We start from the raw sequence: 27706 nt of genomic DNA on the forward strand, positions 1-27706 counted from the left end.
TATTATTCTGTAAGATATTCTATCAGTCTATCTTATTAGTCTGTAAGATATTCTATCAGTCTATCTTATTAGTCTGTAAGATATTCTATCAGTCTATTTTATTAGTCTGTAAGATATTCTATCAGTCTATCTTATTAGTCTGTAAGATATTCTATCAGTCTATTTTATTAGTCTGTAAGATATTCTATCAGTCTATCTTATTAGTCTGTAAGATATTCTATCAGTCTATCTTACTAGTCTGTAAGATATTCTATCAGTCTATCTTGTTAGCCTATCAGGATATTCTATCAGTCTATCTTGTTAGCCTATCAGGATATTCTATCAGTCTATCTTATTAGTCTATCAGGATATTCTATCAGTCTATCTTGTTAGTCTATCAGGATATTCTATCAGTCTATCTTATTAGTCTGTAAGACATTCTATCAGTCTATCTTGTTAGTCTATCAGGATATTCTATCAGTCTATCTTCTTAGTCAGGTTAATATTCTGTCAATCACATGGCTGAACCAGAATTCTGGTGAACTGGTCACAGAGTATTCGCTTCCTAGGATGGTGCAGGAAAGGCATGTCCCCCCTCCACCATTTCACTATGCAGAATGCCAGGCTAATGTTGGACCAGGTCACAGCAATGGGGTCTTAAGATGTTGCAAAAGCATTGTGTTAAGGCAGAGGCACTAGTAAATGATCGCCATGTCCAAGTCCACAAACATATTTTGAAGGAAGAGAGAATATCACACTCTACTTTGATGGTTGTTACACAGCAATAGGTAACCATGTCATCTTTATCTACAGCTACATATTTCATAACCTTTCCATATATATATGTCAAAAACAGCAATTTCTTAAGTTGATTGTGCATGCAATGTCATTATTACAATATATGTTAACTCACAGCCTAGTTAGTAGAAAGATTTACATCTACAAAAATGTATTTTTTACTGTACACTTATGCATTACATTTTCATTTTACAGGCTTTTGTAAGAAAATGGATGCTGCCTGTGATGAAAAGTGCAGTGCAGATATCAGACCCTAGATAAAGTCAGTTACCAGCATGCTATAAAGACACACCCTAGATAAAGTCAATTACCAGCATGCTATGAAGTCAGACCCTGCATAAAGTCAATTACCAGCATGCTATAGAGTCATACCTTAGATAAATTCAATTACCAACATGCTACAAAGTCCAACCCTGGATAAAGTCAATTACCAGCATGCTATAAAGTCAGACCCTAAATAAAGTTAATTACAACATGCTATTAAATCAGGCCCTAGATAAAGTCAATTACCAGCATGCTACAAAGTCCAACCCTAGATAAAGTCAATTACCAGCATGCTATAAAGTCAGACCCTAGATAAAGTTAATTACAACATGCTATTAAGTCAGGCCCTAGATAAAGTCAATTACCAGCATGCTATAAAGTCCAACCGTGGATAAAGTCAATTACCAGCATGCTACAAAAGTCCAACCAAAGATAAATTCAATTACAACATGCTATTAAGTCAGGCCCTAGATAAAGTCAATTACCAGCATGCTATAAAGTCCAACCCTGGATAAAGTCAATTACCAGCATACTACAGAAGTCCAACCAAAGATAAATTCAATTACAACATGCTATTAAGTCAGGCCCTAGATAAATTCAATTACAACACGCTATTAAGTCAGGCCCTAGATAAAGTTAATTACCAGCAAAGTGGTGACAATATCTAGCTTGGATTTGGCATTTATTTTTGTACATGTATATGTCAAGGCAATTCATTTATAAGAATGATGTGCATATAATTTGCATCTTGATTTGAATGCAAGTGCATTATGAAAAGAAATGGGGAATGTAAGTGAATACAAAAATTACAATTTATATTGAAAATATTAACAAAGGCAAAAGAACAAATGTTCTCTTGTAGTTTAACAAAATACATTATACTACTGGTATATTAAGCTCATGCTTAAAAGATTTTTCAATACATGTTCTTGCTGTATTGGGCAAATATCATGAAACTCCTCAGTTATTGTTGAAATTTGTATTGTGTTTTGGTTTATTTCAAGTGATGGCACAGAAATTGTTGTAAAAATCTAGGACAATAATTTGTACAATATTGATAAGAAAAGTACTTACTCATATTTACTGTGAATAAATCAAAACAATCAAAATCCTTGAGAAAACAAAATGCTCAACATAAAAAATTTAAAATCAAAAGAATGGTTAGCAATTTACTCTCATAAATATACCCCTGCCTTTCACACATCCCACAACTACCACCATAATGAAACAGTGTCTATCATAGGTTGAGTCATTTTTCACAGGAACTTCTAAGTTTTCATGGATTATTTCATCTTACATTAACTGAACCTTCTCCACATGGTTATTTTGTTAACTATTGATGTTGTGTGCTATTTCATCTATTTATTTATTAGACAACACATAAATAACAAAAACTCTCAAGTGAAAATTGACCTTTTTTTTTCTTCAGTTGTTTAGTTTGTATTTCTTCAGAAAAATTCAAGGAATTTTTGGAAAAACGAATTTTGAAACGAATTCAGGTGGAGGGTTTTTAGGTATAAAACCAACATTTTTTAGTTGCCTTCAAAGGCAACCCCTCAAATTCGAGGATTTTCAAGATTATAAAAAAAGTCTATATAAACATATTTTCTAATGATAATCATAATATGTAACAAGTTCCACAGCAAGAGTGTTTTCTTTCCCAAAATTATGTCATATATTGCATCTGCTATGAGCTAAAATGGGCAATAACCCCACAAATTATCATAAAGAAAAATGGGCAATAACTCCACAAACAATATAAAGTAAAATGGGCATTAACTCCACACAAACATCATAAAGCAAAATGGGCAATAACTCCACAAACATCATAAAATATAATGGGCAATAACTCCACAAACATCATGAAGCAAAATGGGCAATAACTCCACAAACATCATGAAGTAAAATGGGCAGTAACTCCACAAACATTATGAAGTAAAATGGGCAATAACTCCACAAACATCATGAAGCAAAAAATCTGTCAATATGCACATCTTTAGAAATACTGTGTTATACCATGGTTCGCAATACCCAGATGGATGGATATGACAATTTCAACACGCATCCTCCATAACAGTGGGGGGGGGGAAGTCACTGAAGAAATCTCCATATACCTACATATATCACATAATCTCTTTAATGACAGTGTTCATCAATTTCCCATTTATTTACTTCTTGAAGTCGGAGAAGACACACTGACAAGAAACAGCTGACAACAAACCCTATGACAGAGAGATGATAATGTTATTTATCTAGTGATGAAGGTATACATAAATTGAATAAACTTTGACAATGACAAATATTTCTTGTCACTTGTTTTGGCAATACATATTTGTACTGGAATGTCAGATACATATATTTCATAAAATAAAGAAGAATTTTTTAAATGGAAAATACATATATACAGAATTATTATTATTATATTATTCCTCCAGTATTTATAATACACGTTACAGTAATCATACAAAACATAGATATATATCTGGGGTTTTTTCTGATATAAGACACAAGATTCCATGCTATATTCAGCTATATAGTTGTATAACATGCACATGAGGAGTCTATTTCATTAAGATTACCTCGATTATTCTGATATGACGTTAGGTTCCATGGATTTAGTTACATTTATGAGTGTATCTCATTAAGATTGCCTTGTACTTATCATACAGCTCTAAGAGTGGATTGTAAAGAATGAGAAAAATATGTGACTTTTTTGTGCTGAATACATGTAGAATACAACTGATAACCCAAGCTGAATACACGTAGAATACAACTGATAACCCAAGCTGAATACATGTAGAATACAACTGATAACCCAAGCTGAATATGTGTAGAATACAACTGATAACCCAAGCTGAATACATGTAGAATACAACTGATAACCCAAGTAAAAATGAAAATACAATGTCTTTAGAGGCCAAAGGAAACAAATGAACTGAAATTAAATGATCACGTGATCAGTGAGTACCTAAATGTCAAATACCAGGAGGGTCAGACGGCCTATGAAGTCATATCACAATAAAATGTTTTGTTATAAAATGACCCAAAAAACCTTTAGATTTCATTAATTTTGTTTTGCAAATATGAGAAATCATAAAGAAAACACTAATGATGGAACTGTGTGTTGGCACTATATCATTTTAACTACGGTCTGTAGGAAATTCTTGTGCTTATTGAATAAGAAAATGAAATTTAAGAACAATTTGGTTTCAACAAGAAACATTACAACAAGATTACTGATGTAGTTTGAAGGAAATTGATTGTAAAAATAGTAAATGATGAAATAACTGGGAATGATCTGCTACAAGTCAGAATGGCCCCCTAAATGTCACCTCTTGGTCCCTTTTTCTTTGCAAGCGGGAGAAAAAAACAGCATCTAAGAAAAATTGAATTCTGACAACTTTTGTAAGTCCCAGGATACCATGGCATGGTGTGATAGAGTTAACTGGTGAAAAGTCACAGGGTTTGACAGCTACATCAGATGAAGCCACTCTTTCAGAATATGGTTTTATCTATATCATGTTTCAACAATGAGGACACTTTCTCCAGATAGAGATTTAAAGGTTGCAACACAAAATCTCTTGCATATATTAGTTTTCTTCCTATGACAGAATGTATCCATCTAAACAAATAAATTATCACTGTCATTAAAATTGCATTTTTTTGGTATTTTCCCCTTAAGTCCTTCCAGGGCCCCTGTGGGAGGTGCTAGTAATAATAATACTCTCTTCATAGATAGCTACCAGATGAGCAATGTCAACCAATTGTGATTAATTCCCACCCAGTGGTTTAGGAAAGTGATGGCCAGACAGAAGTATCACATTGTCAACCTGTCAACCGATTGTGATTAATTCCCACCCAGTGGTTTAGGAAAGTGATAGCCAGACAGAAGTATCACATTGTCAACCTGTCAACCGATTGTGATTAATTCCCACCCAGTGGTTTAGGAAAGTGATGGCCAGACAGAAGTATCACATTGTCACCAATAAAGGCAAAGAAGTAATTTCAGTTTTTTCAGTAGTCTCTCGCTGAAAAAAAAGAATTCTGTTTTTATTAGAATCATTAACTATAATGAAGTATTTCTTATAACCAAGTACTCTGTCCATGTGTAAATGTTCATTTCTTGCACAAAGCAAGCGAGCATTCCATCTTTCCTGATTCTGGTAATTGCAAGATTCGCTTTAGTGTCATGTTTCTGTGTTAGAACTACAAATGCTTTCAGTGTTTGATACTGGCCTAAATACAGAACATGACCAAGATGTAATGGATACAAAGACATAGTAACAGTTCATGCCCTACAACAGTGTCAGAACTAAACTAAACATATAATATAACCAAAGTGTAATGGGTGGACAGACGAATGAACCATGTAACAGTACATGCTCCACCACAGTGCCTGATACTGAACTAAATATATAACATTACCAAGGGTAACCATACATGCTCTGCCATTGTGCCTGATCCTGAACTAAATATATAACATTACCAAGGGTAATTGTACATGCTCCACCACAGTGCCTGATACTGAACTAAATATATAACATTACCAAGGGTAACCATACATGCTCCACCATAGGTGCCTAGTACTGAACTAAATATATAACATTACCATGTGATAGATGTAAAAGGGTAACAGTACATGACCAAATGCCTCGCCATAGTGCCTGATACTGAACTAAATATATAATATTACCAATGGTAACTGTACATGCTCCATTACAGTACCTGATACTGAACTAATTAATATATAACATTACCAAGGGTAACCATACATGCTCCACCATAGTGCCTGATGTTGAACTAAATATATAACATTACCAAGGGTAACTGTACATGCTCCACCATAGTGCCTGATACTTAACTAAATATAAAACATTACTGTGTGATGGATGTACCAGGGTAATAGTACATTCCTCACCACAGTACCTGATAACTGAACACATAATAAAACCAAGGCATAATGGACTGACTGATGGATAAACAAGGGTAACAGTATATGCCCTAAGACTGTTATGGTGAGACATATAAATATCATGAGCTATGTTGAAGCACTGTAAATTCTGTTAAGCTGTCGCAGATCAAGCATTGAGGAAGAATGGTATGTAAATCATTTTGCTTTGAAGGAGCAGGGCTGATGCTGTCTGAATGTGAGGCAAAAGAAGCAGAAGTTCTCCATAGCGATTTGGCTCAGCAGAAAATTGCTCCCTGATAAAATCCTGCAATGCGGTACTGTACCTATCTTGTACAGACTCCAGCTGTTTGTTAGGTGTTGTTCCTGCTGAAATAAACAAAATCAGAATTTGTTAACAATTCTTGGCAAATATTTTTAACCAAACTGGCCATGTATTATTCTTGAGACCTGACTAGGGTATAACCTCAAAATCTGCAAGACAATTTAATTTTAATGAAGTTAGTCAGGATTTGCTCAACAGTGGCTCCTCTATTATATGTTTCGCTTGAGGTAGGGTTTGCCATGTTTGACTTGGGGTAGGTTACTTCAACATTTTATATTTATAAATTGTCTATGTCAAAATAAGTTGACGATCAGTTGTGAGAACATTGCAGTAATTAACTTCACTCAACAACTTCAAGACTATTATGACTACCATAAAAGGTATATTACACACGTACTAATCTGTGTACACAAAATAACAAGGCTACCATAAAAGGTATATTACACACCTACTAATCTGTGTACACAAAATAACAAGGCTACCATAAAAGGTATATTACACACCTACTAATCTGTGTACACAAAATAACAAGGCTACCATGAAAGGTATATTACACACCTACTAATCTGTGTACACAAAATAACAAGGCTACCATAAAAGGTATATTACACACCTACTAATCTGTGTACACAAAATAACAAGGCTACCATTAAAGGTATACTGTACACCCACCAGTCTGTGTACACAAAATAACAAGACTACCATAAAAGGTATATTACACACCCACTAATCAGTGTACACAAAATAACAATACTACCATAAAAGGTATATTACACACCCATTAATCTGTGTACACAAAATAACAAGACTACCATAAAAGGTATATTACACACCCATTAATCTGTGTACACAAAATAACAAGACTATCATTAAAGGTACACTGTACACCCACCAGTCTGTGTACACAAAATAACAAGACTACCATAAAAGGTATATTACACACCTACTAATCTGTGTACACAAAATAACAAGACTATCATTAAAGGTACACTGTACAACCACCAGTCTGTGTACACAAAATAACAAGACTACCATAAAAGGTATATTACACACCCACTAATCTGTGTACACAAAATAACAAGGCTACCATTAAAGGTACACTGTACACCCACCAGTCTGTGTACACAAAATAACAAGACTACCATAAAAGGTATATTACACACCCACTAATCAGTGTACACAAAATAACAATACTACATAAGAGGTACACTGTACACCCACCAGTCTGAGTACACAAAATAACAAGACTACCATGAAAGGTATATTACACACGCACTAACCTGTGTACACAAAATAACAAGGCTACCATTAAAGGTACACTGTACACCCACCAGTCTGTGTACACAAAATAACAAGACTACCATAAAAGGTATATTACACACCCACTAATCTGTGTACACAATATAACAAGACTACCATGAAAGGTATATTACACACCCACTAACCTGTGTACACAAAATAACAAGGCTACCATTAAAGGTACACTGTACACCCACAAATCTGTGTACATAAAATAACAAGACTAGCATAAAAGGTACACTGTACACCCAAAAATCTGTGTAGTGAAATAAGAAGACTTTCATAAAAGGTACATCACACACACACCAATCTGTGCACACAAAATAAGACTATCATAAAAAGAACATTACACAGGAACAATTCTGTGTACATGAAATAACAAGCCACCATAAAGAGGTACATCATACACTCACCAATTAGTGTACACAAAAAGCCACTATACTCATCTGCATGACACACCTCCCCCAAAATATTTATGAAGGTGCAATATGACTGGATAATGATTTACTTGACAAACAATGGGCACAGACATTGCATTTATAGCCAAGTATCCACAAGTTGAATGACAGGTAGTCTAGTGGACTAGAGGAAAGCAAATGGTTCATCACGATCACAAATTTGCAAGCACATACACAGTGAACTTCATGAGCATGTGTGAATAAAGTTTCATTTAAGTTTACCCTGAAAATGATGTACTGATATATACATGCTCCCTTATTTTTTTACATACATGTGGTAAGTCATCTTCAGAAACATAACAACGTGGCAATTTTGATATGAGAATTAAGTATTGTAGTACAGGAAAGGGAATTCTGTGAATTATGTACTGTAGTACTGGAATGGGAGTTCTGTGGAGCACTTTTTCATGATAACATTGTTTAAAACATTTTATATTTCTTTTTATATTGGTAGCAATAATTGATGGCAGACTGGTATCCTTTGTGTAAAATGGAAAGGCCCTTGAGCTAAGGTCCCTTGTGTCAACTATAGTCCAATTCTGTCTGGCAATTTTAATGAAGCAGCTTAAAAGGTCTGCTTTTAGTAATGGTGGGCATATTTCTGATAGCTGATAGGCGTCATTTGTATAAAATTGTAAAGCCCTTTGTACCGGATGATTTTCATTAAATTTGGTCAAATTCTGTTGAATGATTTTTGACAAAAAATCACTTAAAAGCTTTTCTGTTTTTAATAATGGTGGCCACATTGGATGGCATAATAACATAATTTGTACAAATCTGAAAACCCTTCATGTAGAATGTAATAACATTCAAATGATCTGAGAACTTGCTGTCTGAAGTTTTTTCTAGGTAACTGTGGTCAAATTTCATGACTGATTGGCAAGTTTGAAATCCATAAAAAAATACTTTATATGGTAATATAATTATCACAAAAACCAGTCTATATGTGATTCTCAATTTTTTACATCTTTATAATCAAGTATACAAAATGACACTGGGAAACAAATACCATAGCAACAGAATATGGATTTGACACACAATACATTGTGTACATAAACTTGTGCGATTGCAAGGTCTCTCTCTCTCTCTCCCAGACGTACACAGCCCCACAACCCAGGAGAGAGTTAAACACTTTTATACGATACACACATGTACAACAAAGTTTGCATAACCTGCTTCAATATCATCTGGATTGCATCCATTGCAAATGTCACTGATGTAAGGAAGGCACAGATGACGCTTCTGAAACATCAATTATTTACACATTATAAAAGACTAGACCAAAAATATACCCCGACCATCATTAAACAATTCATTTTCGGGCTCCCAAAGAAAAAAGCTATTAAATGACATCGAGCTTACTACAGACATATTTTTGTTCTTGTTGTTTTACAAAATATAATTATTACATGTAAGGATACCTTCTGTCTAATTTGCTTAGTGATTTTTGTGAAGCTCTTGTTCAAAAGGTTTTTCTAGATTTTGCAATGGTGGCCATATTTGCAAGATGAATGGCATAATTTATATCAATTTCAATGCCCTTGACAAAAGCATCTTCTCTGCCAAATTTTGTTAAATTTCTTATGGTTTTTCAGAGCGTGAAAACACCATCAATGGATGCACAGCACATGATGGATAAAGGAGGACTGATTTGACTTAAATCCAGGTCACATGACAGATGCGAGCGATACTGTAAGCTGAATTGGCTTACAGTCAGGTCACATGACAGATGCAGAACTATAATGTAAGCTAACTTGGCTACAGCCAGGTCACATGACAGATGTGGGGCTATACTATAAGCTGATTTAACTTACAGCCAGGTCACAGGACATATGCAGGACTTTACTGTAAGCTGAACTGGCTTACAGCCAGGTCACATGACAGATGCAGAACTATACTGTAAGCTGACTCGACTACAGCCAGGTCACATGACAGACGTGGGGCTATACTGTAAGCTGACAGCCAGGTGAGCTATGGACCTATATGCTGCAGCAGACGACAAAAAATGCTATGAAAATACTTACTGTAATTGAGAAGAAGTATGACCTGAAGACATGCAAATTCTTCCCTTGTGAGATGCATCTGGATAAATCTCAACATAACATGTGTAATCTTTCCCATGGTTTCACCAACTTCGGCCTGGAGCTGTTCAAGTTCAAAGTCCTTACTGAACATATGATTTAGGTACATCTGGAGTTTTGCAAAGTTCTCTGCATAAAGCTCTTCATATGTAAGCTTCTCCATATTTTTTGATGCTGTCACAGCTTTATATGCAGTGGTGATTAAAAGCAGTAGCTCATGCCACTTGTCTGACAACATCTGAGAATGAATGTCTGTAGTTAATTCACTGTAGAAAGGCAGCTGCTTTGTCCAGTGGACAAGCTTCATGACAATTTCATCTCCTAGTCTGCACAGAACTTCTGTCACCCCTTTTCCAGATCCAATGAAATTTGTCACTTCATGTAAGTTTGCAATGTCAAGCATTGAATCACAATGAAGAAGCTCAGAGATGAGAGAAGAAATCTTACTCTTTTTCTGATGGACATGTGTTGGTGACACTAACTTCTCAAAATAACTGGAATGTCTTATTTCAACCTCGTTTACATACTGACCTGTTGTGTGATGACTTGCTGATTTGGCCATGTTAACCTCTGTATCAGTGCCCTCATCAGAAACCTTTTCCATGACTTGAGAGACCTCATGTTGATGATTCTCCCATCCCCTCACTACTTTGCAATAAATTCCACTACCTGAACTGTTGTCATTCCGTTCTTCATGTCTATCAAATGAATCATGCAAACCATGGCTGTAATTATCAAGACCTTCTTTCTTCTCTGCCCTCCCTACACGGTCTCTGACCTGGGAATAACTAGTCTGTAGCCCACCATAGCCTGAAGGAATTGGGACATCTGATGCACTGCTGGTTGTAAAACTGGCGATAGTCTGTGGCTTTGATGATACAGGCTCCATTATCATCTGCTGACTGCTCTCCATGTGGATACGTGCCACTTTCTGCTTGTACACTTTCCCCGACTGGCTGCTTCGCTTGTGCTTCTTGTACTTGACCTGTAAAAAATCATGAAGTGTGTGAGAAATGTATTTATTTGGGGGATAAAACTAATTTAATTCTAATTATGTAATACCTATCATTGCATTGCTATATATTTTCTCATGCATGTCCCTGATCTAATCTATTATTCCTTATTCCAAGTAGTAATTGGGGGTTTAGAAAGAAAAACATGTTCCAAGTCTGATACCTTAGTCCGGTTAAAAAATTTAGTAATATCTTCCATCTTTTCCTTGGACTCTGAACATTTATACATCTATTGGATGTTCAATACTTTGTGAATTTAGTGATTTTTCTACTGTTAATCATTTCCTTTATTGTGTTGTATTTGTTAATTTCTCCCCAGTCCTTGCTTTATTTTCATCTATTTGTGTCCCTTTTCATCAATTTTGAGGGTATGGAGTGCATCCCTTGAGAAACAGTGCTTCTTGTGTTCCATTCCTCTAATAATATTTACTTCTAACCCTCTTTTTTTTCTCCATTTCCTACCCTTTTGTTGTTCTGGTTCATTGTTTTTATTTATATATTTTCATTCGTGCAAGGTGTTGAAAAACATGGGCATAAAATGCAGCGTGGGACACTCACACCACCTGTCTTGCATGCACTGCATGTGTAAGCCTAGATGGTTGCTCCATTTGCAGATTGTGCTCCAAGAAGTTTAGGATTCTGCAGAAAGTTGCCATTTTTAATCTTCTCAGCTGAACTCTTCCATTTGCAAGATGGGGCCACAGCACTTCCCGGAGTTAGGAAGCCACCCACTACCACCAAGGGTGTTCTCTGAGAGAGGGATCATTGGCACTTCCCAATGCTGGGAAGTAGCCAGCCCCAAACAGTGAGCCTCACCTTCCTGATGCAATGGAAGCATATTTATCATCTCCTTGAATCACCAGACCTCAAGTTCATGCAAAATCTCGTTCACTGGATTGGAGATCAACAAACAGAGACTCTCAAATAAGGTTTACAACTTCAGACTAATCATTGCCCAATCACTGGTCATTAGGTCAGAGTGTACAAGAGTACATGAACTGGTGAACTGGTAGTGTGTCAGATGATAGTCATCAGGTACCAAGCACTAGATCAAGGGGATATACATCTAGTTACAGTCATAGAAGTGCATTTACTATAATTCTGTCACCAGACACCAGGTAATTACCACAGGGCACCTAGTACCAAGCATCAATCATCAGGTATGGCATATAGTGCCAATCTTCCATTTCAACCCCAACAGAGCTTGAGAACAACCACCAACTGGTGGAATTAGCCATCATCTTTTTCTGCTCATGCCACCTCGGATAGCTTTGCTGTGGCTCTATTGATTGCAGACTAGTTATGGCCCACATCTTCCCTGCCTTGCCCCAACAGTGAAAACTGGCCAACGAACTGTCAATTTCTGTGGACACAGCTGAATTCCCTGAAGAACCTGTCGTACCTGGTCTTTCTTATCTGTTGGGTTCGCCTTCTTCATCACATCCCTGAGCCATGTGATGGTGAAGGATCAGGTGGTACTTTTCCCAGATGTGTGTCCTGAAGTCTTTAGGATCTTTGCAGGTTACTATCTTCCACAGTTTGAAGAGGTTTTTGAAGGTGCAACCCATGTTGCTCCTTCAATCTGCGTAGCTCATGGAACCAAATGAGAAGCTGTCTTCAAACAAGGAATCAGACAGTAGACTGTCCTTTCTTCTAGGCTAAAGTCTCTGGTCACAGCCAATAGACGCAGGTCCCCTAAGTCTCCCCATCAATGCCTTTGAAGCAATGGAACTCAAGACACAAACACTAGCTACATACCTTGCATGCTTACCTTTTTCACTTACCTCCTTCAATCTATTTAAGAAAACATCTCCAGCAGCCTTGCAGAGACTGTATAAGGTTGTGGCCGAGACCTCAAGACATGCACTGTCGATGTCTGTGGTACAATCTACATAATACCTTCACTTTAGGAGCGAGGCATCCAAGATTTTGCTGGATCACTGCAAAGCCTTTTATTGGCTGCCCCTCTCAATACAGAAATGCTATTCAGAGGGCTCATCCCTACAGTGACTTTTCAGGATTGAAGGGATCAGGGATCAGCAACACCAGTCCCTGGTTGATGTTGTTGTTGTTGTTGTTGTGGGGTTTAACGCCATTTTTCAGCACACGATAGGCTATACATGGCGGCCAGTATTAATGGTGGAGGAAGAACCCTGGAAAACCCCGGAAAGAACCACCGACCCACGAGAAGCTACTGGCGAGCTTTCTCACATACCCACATTGGCTGAATCCTAGACTCCAACCGCCGCAGACAGAGGTGAGATGGCAGTGATCCGTAACGAAGAGCGCTTTAGACCACTCTGCCACTCGGTGCCCCCAAGTCCCTGGTTGAAGTATCAAGCCAAACTTAATTGGTAAAAACAAGGCCACCATTCTAATTATAAGGAGGCAGAACAGGCCAGGAGAGGAAGTCTATGGACCCCTCTCCCTTCCCTAAGGACAGAGATTGTTGTCCCTAGCGAGCCATGACCTCTCCTGCAAAGTACCCTCTTCTCAGTAGGTGCCTGACTTTGCTTTTGAGTCCTCCTAACTCAGTGCTGTCCAACCCGTGGCCCACAGGCTGATTTTAAATGGCCCACCAGAACTCGAGCAGCTATACAGTCATTGCTTTTTAGTTTTCTGCTGTGGCCCTTGGCTTCAAGAAAAACATTTTTCAGTGGCCCATGGTGTCAAAAGGGTTGGACAGCACTGCTCTAGCTCTTCATAGGACCCCCATTTCGTTCCACCATTCTCAAAGGTATCTTGTACAGAAAAAGGTATACTCCCTGTATAAGAAAGGATGCAGTGGAGAGAGTGAAGAACTTAAGAAGACCAGGATTTTATTCCTGAATTTTCTTCGTTTCAAAGACTGTAGGAAACATTCTGACTCATCATAGGTCCCTCCCATTTTGGAAGAGCTGTTCAAGATGGAGATGACCACCTTAGTCAGAAATACCAACAGTCCAAACAACTTGGTAATCTCTATAGATATCTAGGATGTTTATCTTCACATCCCCATCTTCAAAGCCCACATGAAATTTCTTCAGGTTTCTCTGGCTCTTCCTTTTTGGTCTAACTTTACTCCCTTCATCAGGATGATGGATGCAACAGGGGTTCATTTAAGGTCCTCTGGAGTTCCCATTCTCTGGTACTTCCATGACTGGTCGATTCATGATGTCCTCAGTTCTAAGAGATGTCTCTGTCAAAAGACAATGATTTGAGCAGGATGAGTTCCCAATCTGGAGAAGTTGAATCTTATTTCATTTCAGAATTTCTTTTACGTGTGGATAAGTTTTCTCATCTGTAAAAGAACAGACCATGTTCCTTCCAACTGAATCTCATAAATACTTGCTCTCTCAGCATGATTGGATGAGAAGACATTGTCTACTTGTCTCTACCTCTCTTTCCTGTGGACACTGAATATGGCATCAAATTAAGTTCCCCTAGAAAGGCATTATATGCGTGCCCTCCAGTTCTTGCTTCTAGCAGACCTCATAAAGACCCTCTGTCTACCTAGATCTCCTCAAGATGCAAGTCTCAACACATCTGAGACAGGTTTCTGACCAGTGTTAAAATAAATGCTCTAGAATCTTACTCCTTCCTTTACACTGATGATTCCAATCAGTGCTTAAAGAAAACTTTTTTAGGCACAGGCTACGGGCTGTTGACTTAAATAAACTCACAAGTCCTGACTGAAATTCCACAAGCCCGGACAGTTCCTATCTGTCAACTCTCAAGCCGGGAGAAAAACCTCCCGATTTTGCAGGTATTTCCACACCTACCTCCTGATCTCATAATATCTCCTGATTTTTCGCAGAGAACTCCTGATTATTACATTATATGTCAGTTTTCATATCTACCTCCCCAAAATATACATAAATGGATATACTGTATCCAATCCACAAACACCATATTCTATTTTATCACTTGCAAATACTGATGTGATGAAATAATTAATATCACACTATATAAAGTTTTTTTTTCTTCAGTAAATAGAATGTTAAGATTAAACATTCATGTTAATTTCAAATTTGTTAAACCCATACAACAGTACTATAGTAAAAAGTTTGTTTTTAAAATTGTCAACAATTAGTTTCAATCCCATGAATGATCACTGTGAATACTGTTTAAATTTGTTTGCAAACAAAATCTCATCTCCATTTCTGCCAAAGAAACTCAGCCAGTAAACACCTTACATTCCTCTACCATATATGTAAACTTTAATTACCAAAATTAAATTAAAAGGAATAAAACAAAATATACCACACAGTATATGTGCCCCCAAAGAACTAATTCAGAGTAAATATTTTATTTAGTAAACAGGGTTATATGCCTTAAGAATTAAAACTAAGGAAGTATGGTGGGATATAAAATGTGTGGAAAAACATGTACGGTAACTTGTGACTGCAGATTTTAACTCCTAAAATGAAGGCCTAGGCATCGTAAGTTACAACAAAATATGGCATCGTTTATTTGCGAACCAACTGCTGGTGCTTATATACACACACACAGTATCACATGGTTTCTTTGAAGTATGTCTGAAGGGCTGTCTTTTTAAAAAAGATAAATGCAATGATAAGGATTAACTGTTAATTAGTCATACTGGCCTTATGCTTGTGTACTTAAGACTAACCTTTACCTATTATGCAGTTTAGCCACAGCTGACCAGAACAAGAAAATGGGAGCTTGTCCTGGGGGGAAAAAAGGTATATCACAGGCAAAAATGGTACATCCCATGGGCATTGCAATTTCACCTTTAAACATATTTTGGCCTACATCCATAAAATTTCATGGCTGACCACTATGTACCTCCCCTCCCCCCCAAGTTTCTGTGAGCACCTCTGGCACGTCCTTACTGGACATAGAAAATCGGTCAACATTTATTGAGACAGGAGCTTAATAAATGCTGCGTAAAAACCTTCCTATTTTATGTCCCAATATCTGTATGTTTTTTTATATTATTCTCACTATTTGGCTTCTGAAAAGTTGACAGGTATGCTGGACTCCAATTTCCACAAGCCCAAAAGTTCCCCTTTTTTTAATATTGTTGCACAATGTTGCAACAGCTACAATTTGAATATAAATTTAACAAAAATTAATTACACTTGAACACTATTCCCTTAAGTGAAATGATCATCCTTTGCATTCTATATATGTAGTAAAATCCGACTTCAAAAAATACTGCTGCTGTTAACAAACTTGTCAAAAATGTATTACACAGCAGCTTAAACATTCTTATTTAAGGCAATAATATATAATAACTTTCATTCTTGTACATGCATCTATCATATTACCTATAATGGGTTGTTCCACTGCCTGATCCTACCTATGCAAATTAGCACAATGGGTTCACCCACTGCAACCTTCAACACATCTCACTAGCTATTGTCAGCCAGTTAATTTGAAACATTGATATCATATCTGAACTCTTTTTCTTTGATTGCTGTTATTTAAACTGCCCAAGGGATAGTTTTCTATCAATTCCAATCATTACAGATTACCGTTTATACATGCTACAGGTTTTTTTAATTAATGAAAATTGTGTTTTCTCGAAATACGACCATGTCATGGGATTTGGGAGTACAAAATCATATTTTCAGCAAAGCTTCCATTTGATTAAAATCAGATCCCAATTTCACATAGGACTGTGGTAATCTGATTTAGATTGTGCCATGTTATGGCATGTATGTCAACACCCTGAAAGTACATTTACTCATTTCATCAGTGCAATCAAAGTTTCCTTAGGCAAACTATTTTTTTTCGACAAGCCAGACGGGTACCTCACTTGGAATACAGAATGGGCCCAAACTAAAATTAGAGTGACCCCGGGTGTCAGGCTATTGGACATTTTTAGCACTGTCAATATAAACTTGTGGGGGCTCATCTAGAAAGTAGTCCTATAGGGCACATGTCTCGGTCAACAACTTCCCTCTGCATCAACAAATGTAAGCTGTTTCTCTAGCATTTCAAGAGTCTGTTAACTGCATAAGGTATCGATGCATTATGGTCTCTACAGACAACACATTGGTCATAGCGTATCTCAGATGCCAAGCAGACACTCATGCATCTTCTCTCTGATTGGATGATCAGAAAGAGGCTGCAACATTATGGGTAAGAGGAATGTTCTATGAGACAGCTTGTCAAGACATGGGTGAGAAGTCCTCATGGAATGGTGTCTACATTAGTCAGTAACAAAGACACTTTTCATCTGTGGCCAATGGTACCTGAACAAGAAGCTTCCTTTAATGTCTCTCCAATTTCCAAACAGCAGGCACTGACAGTGCCGCCTTCAAGCCGAGGTGAGAATCAATGTACATCTTCCCACCTTACAGAATAATCCCTCAAGTTCTTCATAGCCAAGTATGTCGAACTCGCAGCTCCCACGTGGTTCCAGTAATCATGGTTCAATGATCTTAACTTGCTGGTCAGCGATCCCAGGAATTACTGCTGTGAAGGGATCTATTCTACACTGCTCAAATCCTTCACCTTCACATGTGGCTTATATCAATGATCTATCTGCCAAGACCAGTTTTTGAGCTGACTGTGAAATGCATCTCTAGGCTAGAAAACAACCAAACTCAAAGATTTACAACACCAAGTAAGAATTTTCTGTAATTGGTGCAGGTAGTAAAGTGTTGATTCTATCTGTATCTGCAGATTTTCTTCCCATTTCACTACAATGAAAATGCATGTTCAGTATCCATTATTAAGGGCGACAGCAACCCATTCTAACACTCTTAAAGTCTATTTGTGCTCCACCACTGGGTCGGACCACAGCTTTTAAAACTGATCAGGTTCTCTGAGCTCCAGAAACAAGTCTCTCACTTCTTAATGTTGAAGTAGATCATCTCAAATGTCTTCTATGGTTGCCATTTAAACTTCCTTAAGAATCTTCAAGTGAAACTTCCTCTTAATGTTGTTCCTGACCTGCCAATACATTGTAATAAACAAATATTGCCAATACATTATAATAAACAAATACTGCCAATACATTATAATAAATAAATATTGCCAATACATTATAGTGATCAAATATTGCCGATACATTATAATAAACAATATTGGCAATACATTAAAATAAATATTGGCAATACATTAAAATAAACAAATATTGCCAATACATTATAATAAACAATATTGCCAATACATTATAATAAATAAATATTGCCAATACATTATAATAAACAAATATTGCCAATACATTATAATAAACAAATACTGTATCAAATAATTCTGAATTAAGCAAGTACTCAGCTGTGCATTTCTCATACTGTTAAAGACTGAATCTGAAGCGCTAATGAAAACTACAGACTTTGAAACTTAATGCTGTCACAAGTCAGTCAGTATGTATAGGATTTAACAGCACATCAGCACATCTTGGCTATACAGTGAAGAGTAAGTTTAGGTACTACCTCCCACCTAAAAAAAAACACAAAACAACCCCCTGCCGCACAAAGATAAAGACAGAAGTACATAAAAACCTTAAAAGACAAAGTCCAATTTTTTTGATACATATAAACTGATATTCTTGTGGAAAAAAAACAATCCAAGACCTCCCAACAGGAACAATATCAAAAACATAACCCAGGGCAACAATGATACTTCCGTAAGTCACCTCTCAAGACATGCAAGGTGGTACAACATGTATATCTACATACCTCACCTTGCATTTCTCATAGGTCAGCGAGAATTTCTGTCTCATGGTTCCAAGAGAATTTCTGTCCCTTTTTCATGACATTAAGTCACAAATCTTATGCACTGATTGACTCACCTTGTACAGATTGTAAACAGCTCCCGAGTTCCGACCTCCTGGCATTCGGTCCTCTCGAACAGCTGCAATAACAAATTTGTCTTTCATTACTATATTTATGACACTGTCACATCTACTTAATTGTTACTATTATTTATATATAGGACTGTGTAGTTTCTGTGCAAGGTAATCCATACAAGATTTAACCCAGTATTAAAGAAACCATTTCCAAAATTCTCTAACAACAGTTGTTTCTTTTTTTGTTGTTCTAGGGTTTAACGCCATTTTTCAGCACAAGATAGGCTATACATGGAGGCCAGTATAACTGGTGGAGGAAGAACCCTGCAAAACCCAGGGAAGAACCACCGACCCACGAGAAGCTACTGGCAGGCTTTCCCACGTACCCACGCTAGCCGAGCCTTGGACTCGAACCCACGCAGACAGAGGTGAGATGGCAGTGATCCGGAACGGTGAGCGCTTTAGACCACTCGGCCACTCGGGCAACAGTTGTTTCTAATTGAGCATGAAAATAGGGATGAAATACTGATGAGTATTTCTAGTCAATTAAGTAAGTTACTGCATTTTAAAATAAAATAATGTGCCAAAAGCTGCAAAAACCCAACAAAAAAACAATTAGGATCTAAGTCTACAATGTTTTTTTTTATAATCCTTAGCACACTCTGACCTGTCAGCGTAGAATGTGCTTGCAGATCCAAGTCTATGCTTTCCATTTGTACTCACAAGTAAAACTAATAAAACACTGACCTGCCACCTGTCTAGGGCATATGTACATCTTGGTCTACACTATTTATTTGTTCTCATAAGTAGAACAAACAAAGTGGACACCGACATGCCAGTCTGTAATGTGCTGATGGATCTCAGTCTGTGCTGCTCATTTGTAGTCGTAAGTACAATCACTGAAAAGACCCTGACTGCTAGTATGTAGTGCACTGGCAGGCTAAAGTCTACGATGTTCATTTGTAACCATAAATAAAATAACTAAAATAGAACCTGAACTGCTGATGTGTAGTTTTTAAATGTAATCACATGCAGACCCTGACCTACAGAGATTGTTTTTAACTGTAATCACATGCAGACCCTGACCTACAGTTGATTGTTTTTAACTGTAATCATAAGCAGACCCTGACCTACAGTGATTGTTTTTAAATGTAATCACATGCAGACCCTGACCTACAGAGATTGTTTTTAAATGTAATCACATGCAGACCCTGACCTACAGAGATTGTTTTTAACTGTAATCACATGCAGACCCTGACCTATAGATTGTTTTTTACGGTAATCACATGCAGGCCCTGACCTACTGAGATTGTTTTTAACTGTAATCACATGCAGAATCTGACCTACAGAGATTGTTTTTAACTGTAATCACATGCAGACCCTGACTTACAGAGATAGTTTTTAATAAAAAGCTCAAGGAAATGTGGCCCATTTAATTACATTTTTTAAATGTTTATTGATATGCAAAAACATTGCTGACTTTGACATGACCCATTCTATATCATGTTCTTTATCAATTTTGGTGTTTTATTCATTATCTTATCAAGAATGCCTGAATCAAAATGGCAATGTTGGAGCGATGTTTATATTAAAAAAATTGACAAAGCAGGTTTGAAGTTGTTTCCTTGAAGACTACCATGTTTGCTGCCCTATAAGTCAATGTAGAGTATTAGTCAAATCTGCAAATATTAATTTTATCACTATGCTATTTCTGATTCCTAGCAATAGGGAAATTGCATCACTGATGCTAAAAATGATTTTTCCAGTTTTGTTTTGATGAGAGAGACAGACAGAGGGAGGCATATGCATTCCATCTCATTATTCTTCTAGCATCTCATGATCAAAATAAAATCTGCCCTGATATGAGAGAGAAATTTCAACCCATCTTCATGTTATTTTGTACCTTACTGCCCCTGTTTAGCTGAAGCTTTGGTCATAGGGAGAAAACAGTAATCAATTAAAAGTAAATGGAAACTATACGTACCATACTCCTACAGTTTCAAAGTTTAAACATTCACAAAATTTATGTCCATACTGAGACTATTTAGGTTTAATTCCATGACCATTTAGCATGCTGTGCAATTTTCTTTGCATGTACAATGACCTCTATATTCCCAACAAATAAGAGTATCCTTTATCAGTGAGTGCATGTGCACTTCCTGTATTTAGGCATCATTTGGTTTTGATCACTGACCATGTTAGTTGTTACTTTAAATTGCTCTGTCAGTGAGTAAAAAGAGGTCACTGGTTGTGAACTTACACGAGCATGCATATGTCATTTACTGGCATTACATGGTAGGTTTTCACAATACCCTGTGGGTAGCCTCATTTCCCTATTGGTGGCCTCACAAATTCGATCTGGTCTGCAGAATTTTGACCGAATTTTGACTGCAAACAGGTGCTATCTGGAATGACCTGATCACAGCTGTAGCATATTTAATTAGCAAGTAAACAACAATGCAAAGCCATGTTATTATTGGGACAATGAATATCTTAACAAAAACTATAAGGAACTATTTTCTCAGTGGTATTAACTGATAACTGAATATAGTATAGCTCATGTACATGAGTAAGATTACAACTGTCAGGTAACTAAACAATACAGTCTACAATCATCCTGAACCCTTTTTTCCGTCTCTAAAATATTAGGACATATTTTATTCGATCACAAGAAACAATAAGAAAAAATAAGATGGTACACCTGTCTTTGTCAATGTTATTGATTTTCTAACTTGTCTATTCTAATGCACATTTATGTAATCAAATTTAAACAACATATATTACTAGTGCATGCTGCTGTAGCACAATTACACATGATATATGTGAATTTTATTCTTACATATTTTAATATCCTTTTCAATTTTTTGTCCTCTTTTTTGTACATGATCTCTTCCCCAAAATTATTACTTTTACTCGTACTTTTGGAGAACTATTTTTTACAAACAAAAAATTACATGGCTTAGGATCAAGACATTTAAATTATACAATCCAAATGAAAGTTGCTTCATAGTGTAAGATGAAACCTCGATTTTCTGGTAAAAAAGTATCAACTTAATGGCCAGCAAATATAATATTCAAGATCTCGACAAAGCAGGTTTAAGTTAACATGCAGACTAATTTGTCTATTCATGTTGACAAAGTTGTCTGAAGTTGTTTCCCTTGAAGACAACTCTGACTATTTATCATCAAGCAGGTTTGAAGTTGTTTCCCTTTTATACTAATTGGACAGTGTATAGTTTACCTCGTTTGTTTCATTTACAAAATGCGGAGAAACTCATCATGTACCAATTCTGTATTTAAGATAATAAAACAAAATGTATTCTGATTTGAAAGTTTGGGTATTGTTTTAGCTCCAGTCGAAGCCTATGTGTAACTCATCATCTCATGAGAAGATTGAGAGAAAGACGGAGCTTCAGGCTAACAAATTAATTCCTGGTCCTTAAGTCTTCTTTCTGTCATTTATTTTCTGTTACACCAGTCAAATGATTGAGTAACCTACAGTTGTATGATTCAATTAAATGCCTATTCAGTAAAATAAAACTATTCACCTATTCTCGAGTCCATTATTTATTGTTACCATTTCAACCAAGCTGGTACCTCAGTGACAAAGAATACCATACACTGTCGCTTACAAGTTGAATATGATTTACTAAATTTTCTGTTGCATAATGTGCTGTAGATCTGGGTCTATCCAGTTTGTTAGGTGTAATCAGTAGAATAAACAATATAGATCCTGATCTGCTGGCACTTTGTGTGATGGCGGATCAAGGTCCTTGCTTTGTTGCAGTTGTACTTGACTTGTAAGAGTATGTATCATATAAACTGGCAGGCTGCGCTACAGGTTATAAATTTGCAAAAAAATTCTAAATAGGTTAAACAATGATTTAAGGGACCGCTCCGGTGGCCTAGTGGTTAGAGCATCCGCCTCAGATGTGGGAGGTCATGGGTTCAATCCCCAGTTGAGTCATACCAGAGACTTACAAAAATGGTACTAACAGCTGCCTCACTTGGCACTTAGCATTATGAGTTTAGTGTTAGGACTGGTCGGCCTGGTGTCAGGATAATGTGACTGGGTGGGACATGATGCTACATGTCTGCAGCATGATGCCCCAGTGCTAGAAATCACTATAAACTGCCATACAGCAGACATCGTAGCAATATGACTGATTTTTTTTTAAGCTACATTAAAAATCCAAATCACACACACACACACGATTTAAGGATCAAAGCTACTTTGGTAATCCAATATTACAGTTGAAATCAAATTAAATAGTTTATATTTTATTGTGGTGAAAGTGTAAAACACGTTTTGGCCAGTTCTAGCAGAGTGCAAATATAAACTCTTTCCCTCCTGCTCAGAAAAGACTGCATTGGCCAACTCAATGAATAATCTGGAATTATACCTAATAAGGTGTTTTAATATTTATATTCTTGTTTACAGGCATTCAATGTATTTTGCAGTGAAAATATAAAAGAGGAAGTTTTTACAAGGTGCAAAGCTGCCCCTGAAACGTCAGAAATTAGATAATGACAAGACACAGGTCAATCATAAATATGATCAAGAGAAGGTAGTAAAAAAAAGGACCGGCAGTGCTGGGAAAATGTACAAGAATGGCTAAAGTATGACCCAGGAAAGGCTTCGATGTTGTACACTTTATGTGATTTCTTCTTTTCAGAGAAATATGAAAGCGCGTGGGTACATCATTTACTGATGGTTGTAAAAACTTGAATACAAATTGTCCCATGAATCACACTAACAAGTGTGCTCCTTATCTAACAAGACATGAAAGGTTATAACCCAAGAGATGCCATCAAGCTGTGGCATGCTGTTGGAACAAGACATCAAGGATTATATCCCAAGAGATGCCATTAAGCTGTGGCATGATTTGGACCAAAACATCAAGATATATAACCCATGAGATGCCATCAAGCTGTGGCATGGTACTGGACCAAGACATCAAGGTTTATAACCCAAGAGATGCCACCAAGCTGTAAATGCTGTTGGACCAAGAAACAGAAGGCCAGCAATAATGCATCAAGGATTATAATGCAAGAGATGCCATCAAGCTGTGGCATGCTGCCAGACCAAGGTTTTAAGGATTATAACCCAAGAGATGCCAATGAGCGGTGCATGCTGTTGGACCAAGAAACAGAAGGCCAGCAACAAGGCATCAAGGATTGTAAGCCAAGAGATACCATCATCTTGTTGCACACTGTCAGACAAACAGATAGATGGCCAGCAATAAGGCATCAAGGATTATAACCCAAGAGATACCATCCACTTGCGGCTTGCTGTCAGACCAAGAGATAGAAGGCCAGCAACAAGGCATCAAGAATTATAACCCAAGAGATCGGATGAAGGTTGAAAATCTGGTTATCTCTAGTTTTAGATGGATGGTCATGGGTTTACATCAAGACTTCTTATGTCTAGCTGGTCCTAAATTAAAATGGTGCCAATCTGACATCCTATTTTGGATGCCATAGCAGCCATCTTGTAAACTTGCTATCACTACTCCTTCATGTCAGCATGAGGTTTTCACCATAAAAAACTTATTATAGTGTCTTCTTGGTCCTAAATGAAAAGGATACCAATTTTGACACTCAATATGGCCACTACAGCAGCCAGCTTAAAAATTATGCAGTCACGATTCTTCCTGAATGGAAAGCAATAGATAAATGTCTTCTGACTGATGTTTCCTTGCCAATTTTACATCCAACATGGCTGCCACAATGGCCATCAAGAAAATCTAGTTTCTGTTACTTCTCCTAAATGAACAGTCATATGGACATGAGATTTTCATCAAATGACTTCTTATGGCATACAGTTGGTTATAACTGATGATCACAGAATATTTCTACATTCAGGTGTTAAAAAGGAAGAAACAGTTTTACCTTGAACTGATGGAAATTCCTTTTAGCCAGTACAGCATCAGTCCCTTGCTTTTTGATGCATCAGAAACTGACGATAAGCATGATTATTAATCTTTCATATTCCTGTACTAATTTTGTAACATCAAATTAGCAACTAGTTACTCTGCATATTACATAGCTTTGTTTCTCAATGGATGTACAGGTCATGTCTAAAAGGAACTGCTTGCAGTTTGTGCTCATGTTTGTACAGTCATATGACTGATGTGTAGGACATACGTGTAATATGTCCCTTTTATTTTTGGATTGCTGGAAAGACATATATAAATCTTTGGACAACTCTCCAATTTTAGTGAACAAATGCATGTTGCTTTGCATAGACAAACTGTATAAAGCAATCAAACATTAAAAATTATAATGCAATCAACTCACACCAAAGTGGGTAAAAAGTGACCAGGACATGAAAATGATGGGTCCAATAAACACACAAAAATTTCCAATTTTTACCTTTATGCACATGCATGAGCAAACTAGCTAATCAGAAATGTCTTGAATACAACTAGTCATCCATCAAAATGAAAATCTCTTGGAAGCAGATGTATCTGGATGTATTCAAAAATACAAAATGCATTTCATACTCCCATTTCCAACAAAAATGAAATAAATCTCAAGGCATTAATAAGTTAATCAGTGGATTTGAATGACATCACCAAATTTGAATATTCCTGACGTATCTGATCATTTGTTCATCAATACTGCACATAAATTATAAAAATAGCCATGCCTTAACAATTTGTAAGAGATTTCCAAAAACCTTAATAACTCATTAACCCTACATTATGTGGGTTGTACCCTACTTCCAAGCTCTGTACCATCAAGATCATTTGAAAAAACACCACAGTGGGTGGTAATTACAGAAGACAAGATGCAACTCTAGAATGATGCCAAATAATCTGGACTTTGTAATTGCATTACAAAATACACTGGTAAAATGTAATTTTTAGGACAAATTTTTTTACACCAAAAATATGTGGGTTATCGCTTGTCAGAACTAGATTTTTTTGTCCAGATATTTTAGTCTTTTTGACATGAGATCTAAAGCAGTCCAGTCTCAAATGCACATGGGAAGGTGAATGTTCACAAAAAGTAGGATAAGTTTGAGATTTGAAGTACAAAGTGGCCAGGACAAGGAAATGATGGGTCCAATAAATAAAAAAGCAAAAAAAGGGCCAAAGCTGACCCTTCAGCACCTGCATAAGCAAAATAAGCAATCCAAAAGCATATGGCAAAACAAAAATCTCTTGGAAGATGTATTTGTGTGTATTACAAAATAACCCTAAAAATGAATTACCTACTTCTATTTCAAAAATTACCAGGGGTTAATGAGTTTAAGAGTTACATCCCTTTGCAAAATGTCCAAGATCATCCTGGCAGAAGAAAAATACAATCCATGCCTGGAAGCAATTTTAGTAAGAATACATTCAAACAAGCAGTTTTATATAAGATTTTGTAAAAGTGTCTGTTTACTTAAAAATGGGACAAAATTATTGCATATTGTATGCAGTTCTCATTTTTCTAAGCAAACTGAATGTACACTCTCTGATTTTACGATATTACTCAGCATAAGATTAACTTCGCATTATGGCTTATAGAACTGGCCTAAATGTCATAATGTTAATGCAACGGATGGCAAAAGATATGGGAGCAGTGAAAGGCAGTGAGAAATTAAGACACAAATTTCAGCAAATACTTCAGACCAGACCACAATACAATGATCCATCACATACCATCTTGTTTAACAATTATAGATTTCAGCCAGTACAATTTAATTCAGAATAGAATCTAAAGGGAATTTTCCTCTGATTCAGTCTTCTTTCAGAAATTTAAGAAACCATTATCATATATAATGCATCCGTCTTCTTCAGATCCTGGTGGCAAACTCTTCAAACCTTGTGCTTAGCTATACCAATGTAGTTCACTAAGACTCCTGAAGGAAAAAATCTCAAAGTTGAAAGAATCAGTTACACGACTGACAATCAACAATGTATTAAACAAATAAGTGAAACACGCTTTAGGTGCTCCACACCTTCAGGCACATTATGTTCTGGATTCTTTTGAAACATTGTCTCATGTCAATATGCAATTTCCACGTCAAAATATATATATACGGCTTAAATATTTGAAAGCAAAGCATAAACCATTCCACATCGCTACAGGTAAAGTGCAAAGACTGAACAAATTAAATCAATTCAAAATTAATTCATGTTTTCTATACCTGTGTATTTTCATGTAAAGGAATGGAAGTGCCATATACAAATACATCAAAAATTACCTGCAAGAACCATTCCCATCTGCAGACATTTCTTAAAACGGCAAAACTGACAACGATTGCGCTGGACCTTGTTTATTTCACAGTCTCCACTGCCAACACATGTGTACACGCGTTTGTTCTGCACTGTCCGCTTGAAAAACCCCTTGCATCTAAAATGACAAAAACAGCATACGATTACCAATGCCAGACAAAGATTGGGAAACTGAATAGGGCTGGTTTTTTTACCAGGGGTGAAATATACACCTCTGCCATGTATCAATACGATTCATGATACACAGCCTGTGATACAAAACATATCATTATACACATCAAATTTGATCTTTTGAAGGCCTGTCATGTGTGTGATGGTGCAATTTTATGTATGTTGACATACTGGTTGCATTTCTAATAAGATGCAGACCTATCATCTGTTCATATGACATTATCGTCCTTGACAAGCTATGTCCAGATTCCCTGTTAGGTGTCAGAGATTTTTATTTCCATATTTTAGACCATTTCAGGCTGCTCCATTTGATCAGGTGGACTCATCTTGGTTGCCACACCCCTTTGTTTTGCACTGCATGAATGTTTTTAAAACATTTTATTACCAATTTCCTTTTTTAACGTTTAATTATGGTGCTAAGTTCAAAACAG

At 36.6% G+C, this 27706-nt stretch overlaps 1 protein-coding gene across 1 annotated transcript in view; it reads right to left on the reverse strand.

Moving 5' to 3' along the window:
* Positions 1 to 350: 350 nt before the first annotated feature.
* The window catches only part of LOC149778473 (hormone receptor 4-like), a 43180-nt gene continuing 15824 nt past the window's right edge, over positions 351 to 27706 (reverse strand). Inside the window, exons 3-6 of the mRNA XM_089939335.1 lie at positions 27074 to 27222; positions 18877 to 18938; positions 10057 to 11098; positions 351 to 6319 (exon numbers count right to left, since the gene is read on the reverse strand). Of these exons, the coding sequence (XP_089795461.1) occupies positions 6120 to 6319; positions 10057 to 11098; positions 18877 to 18938; positions 27074 to 27222 (1453 nt within the window). The 3' untranslated portion in view covers positions 351 to 6119. The remainder of the gene's footprint in view (positions 6320 to 10056; positions 11099 to 18876; positions 18939 to 27073; positions 27223 to 27706) is intronic.

This window comes from Sinohyriopsis cumingii, chromosome 17, assembly GCF_028554795.1.
Source record: "Sinohyriopsis cumingii isolate HCF-2022 chromosome 17, ASM2855479v2, whole genome shotgun sequence".
Lineage (NCBI taxonomy): Eukaryota > Metazoa > Mollusca > Bivalvia > Unionida > Unionidae > Sinohyriopsis > Sinohyriopsis cumingii.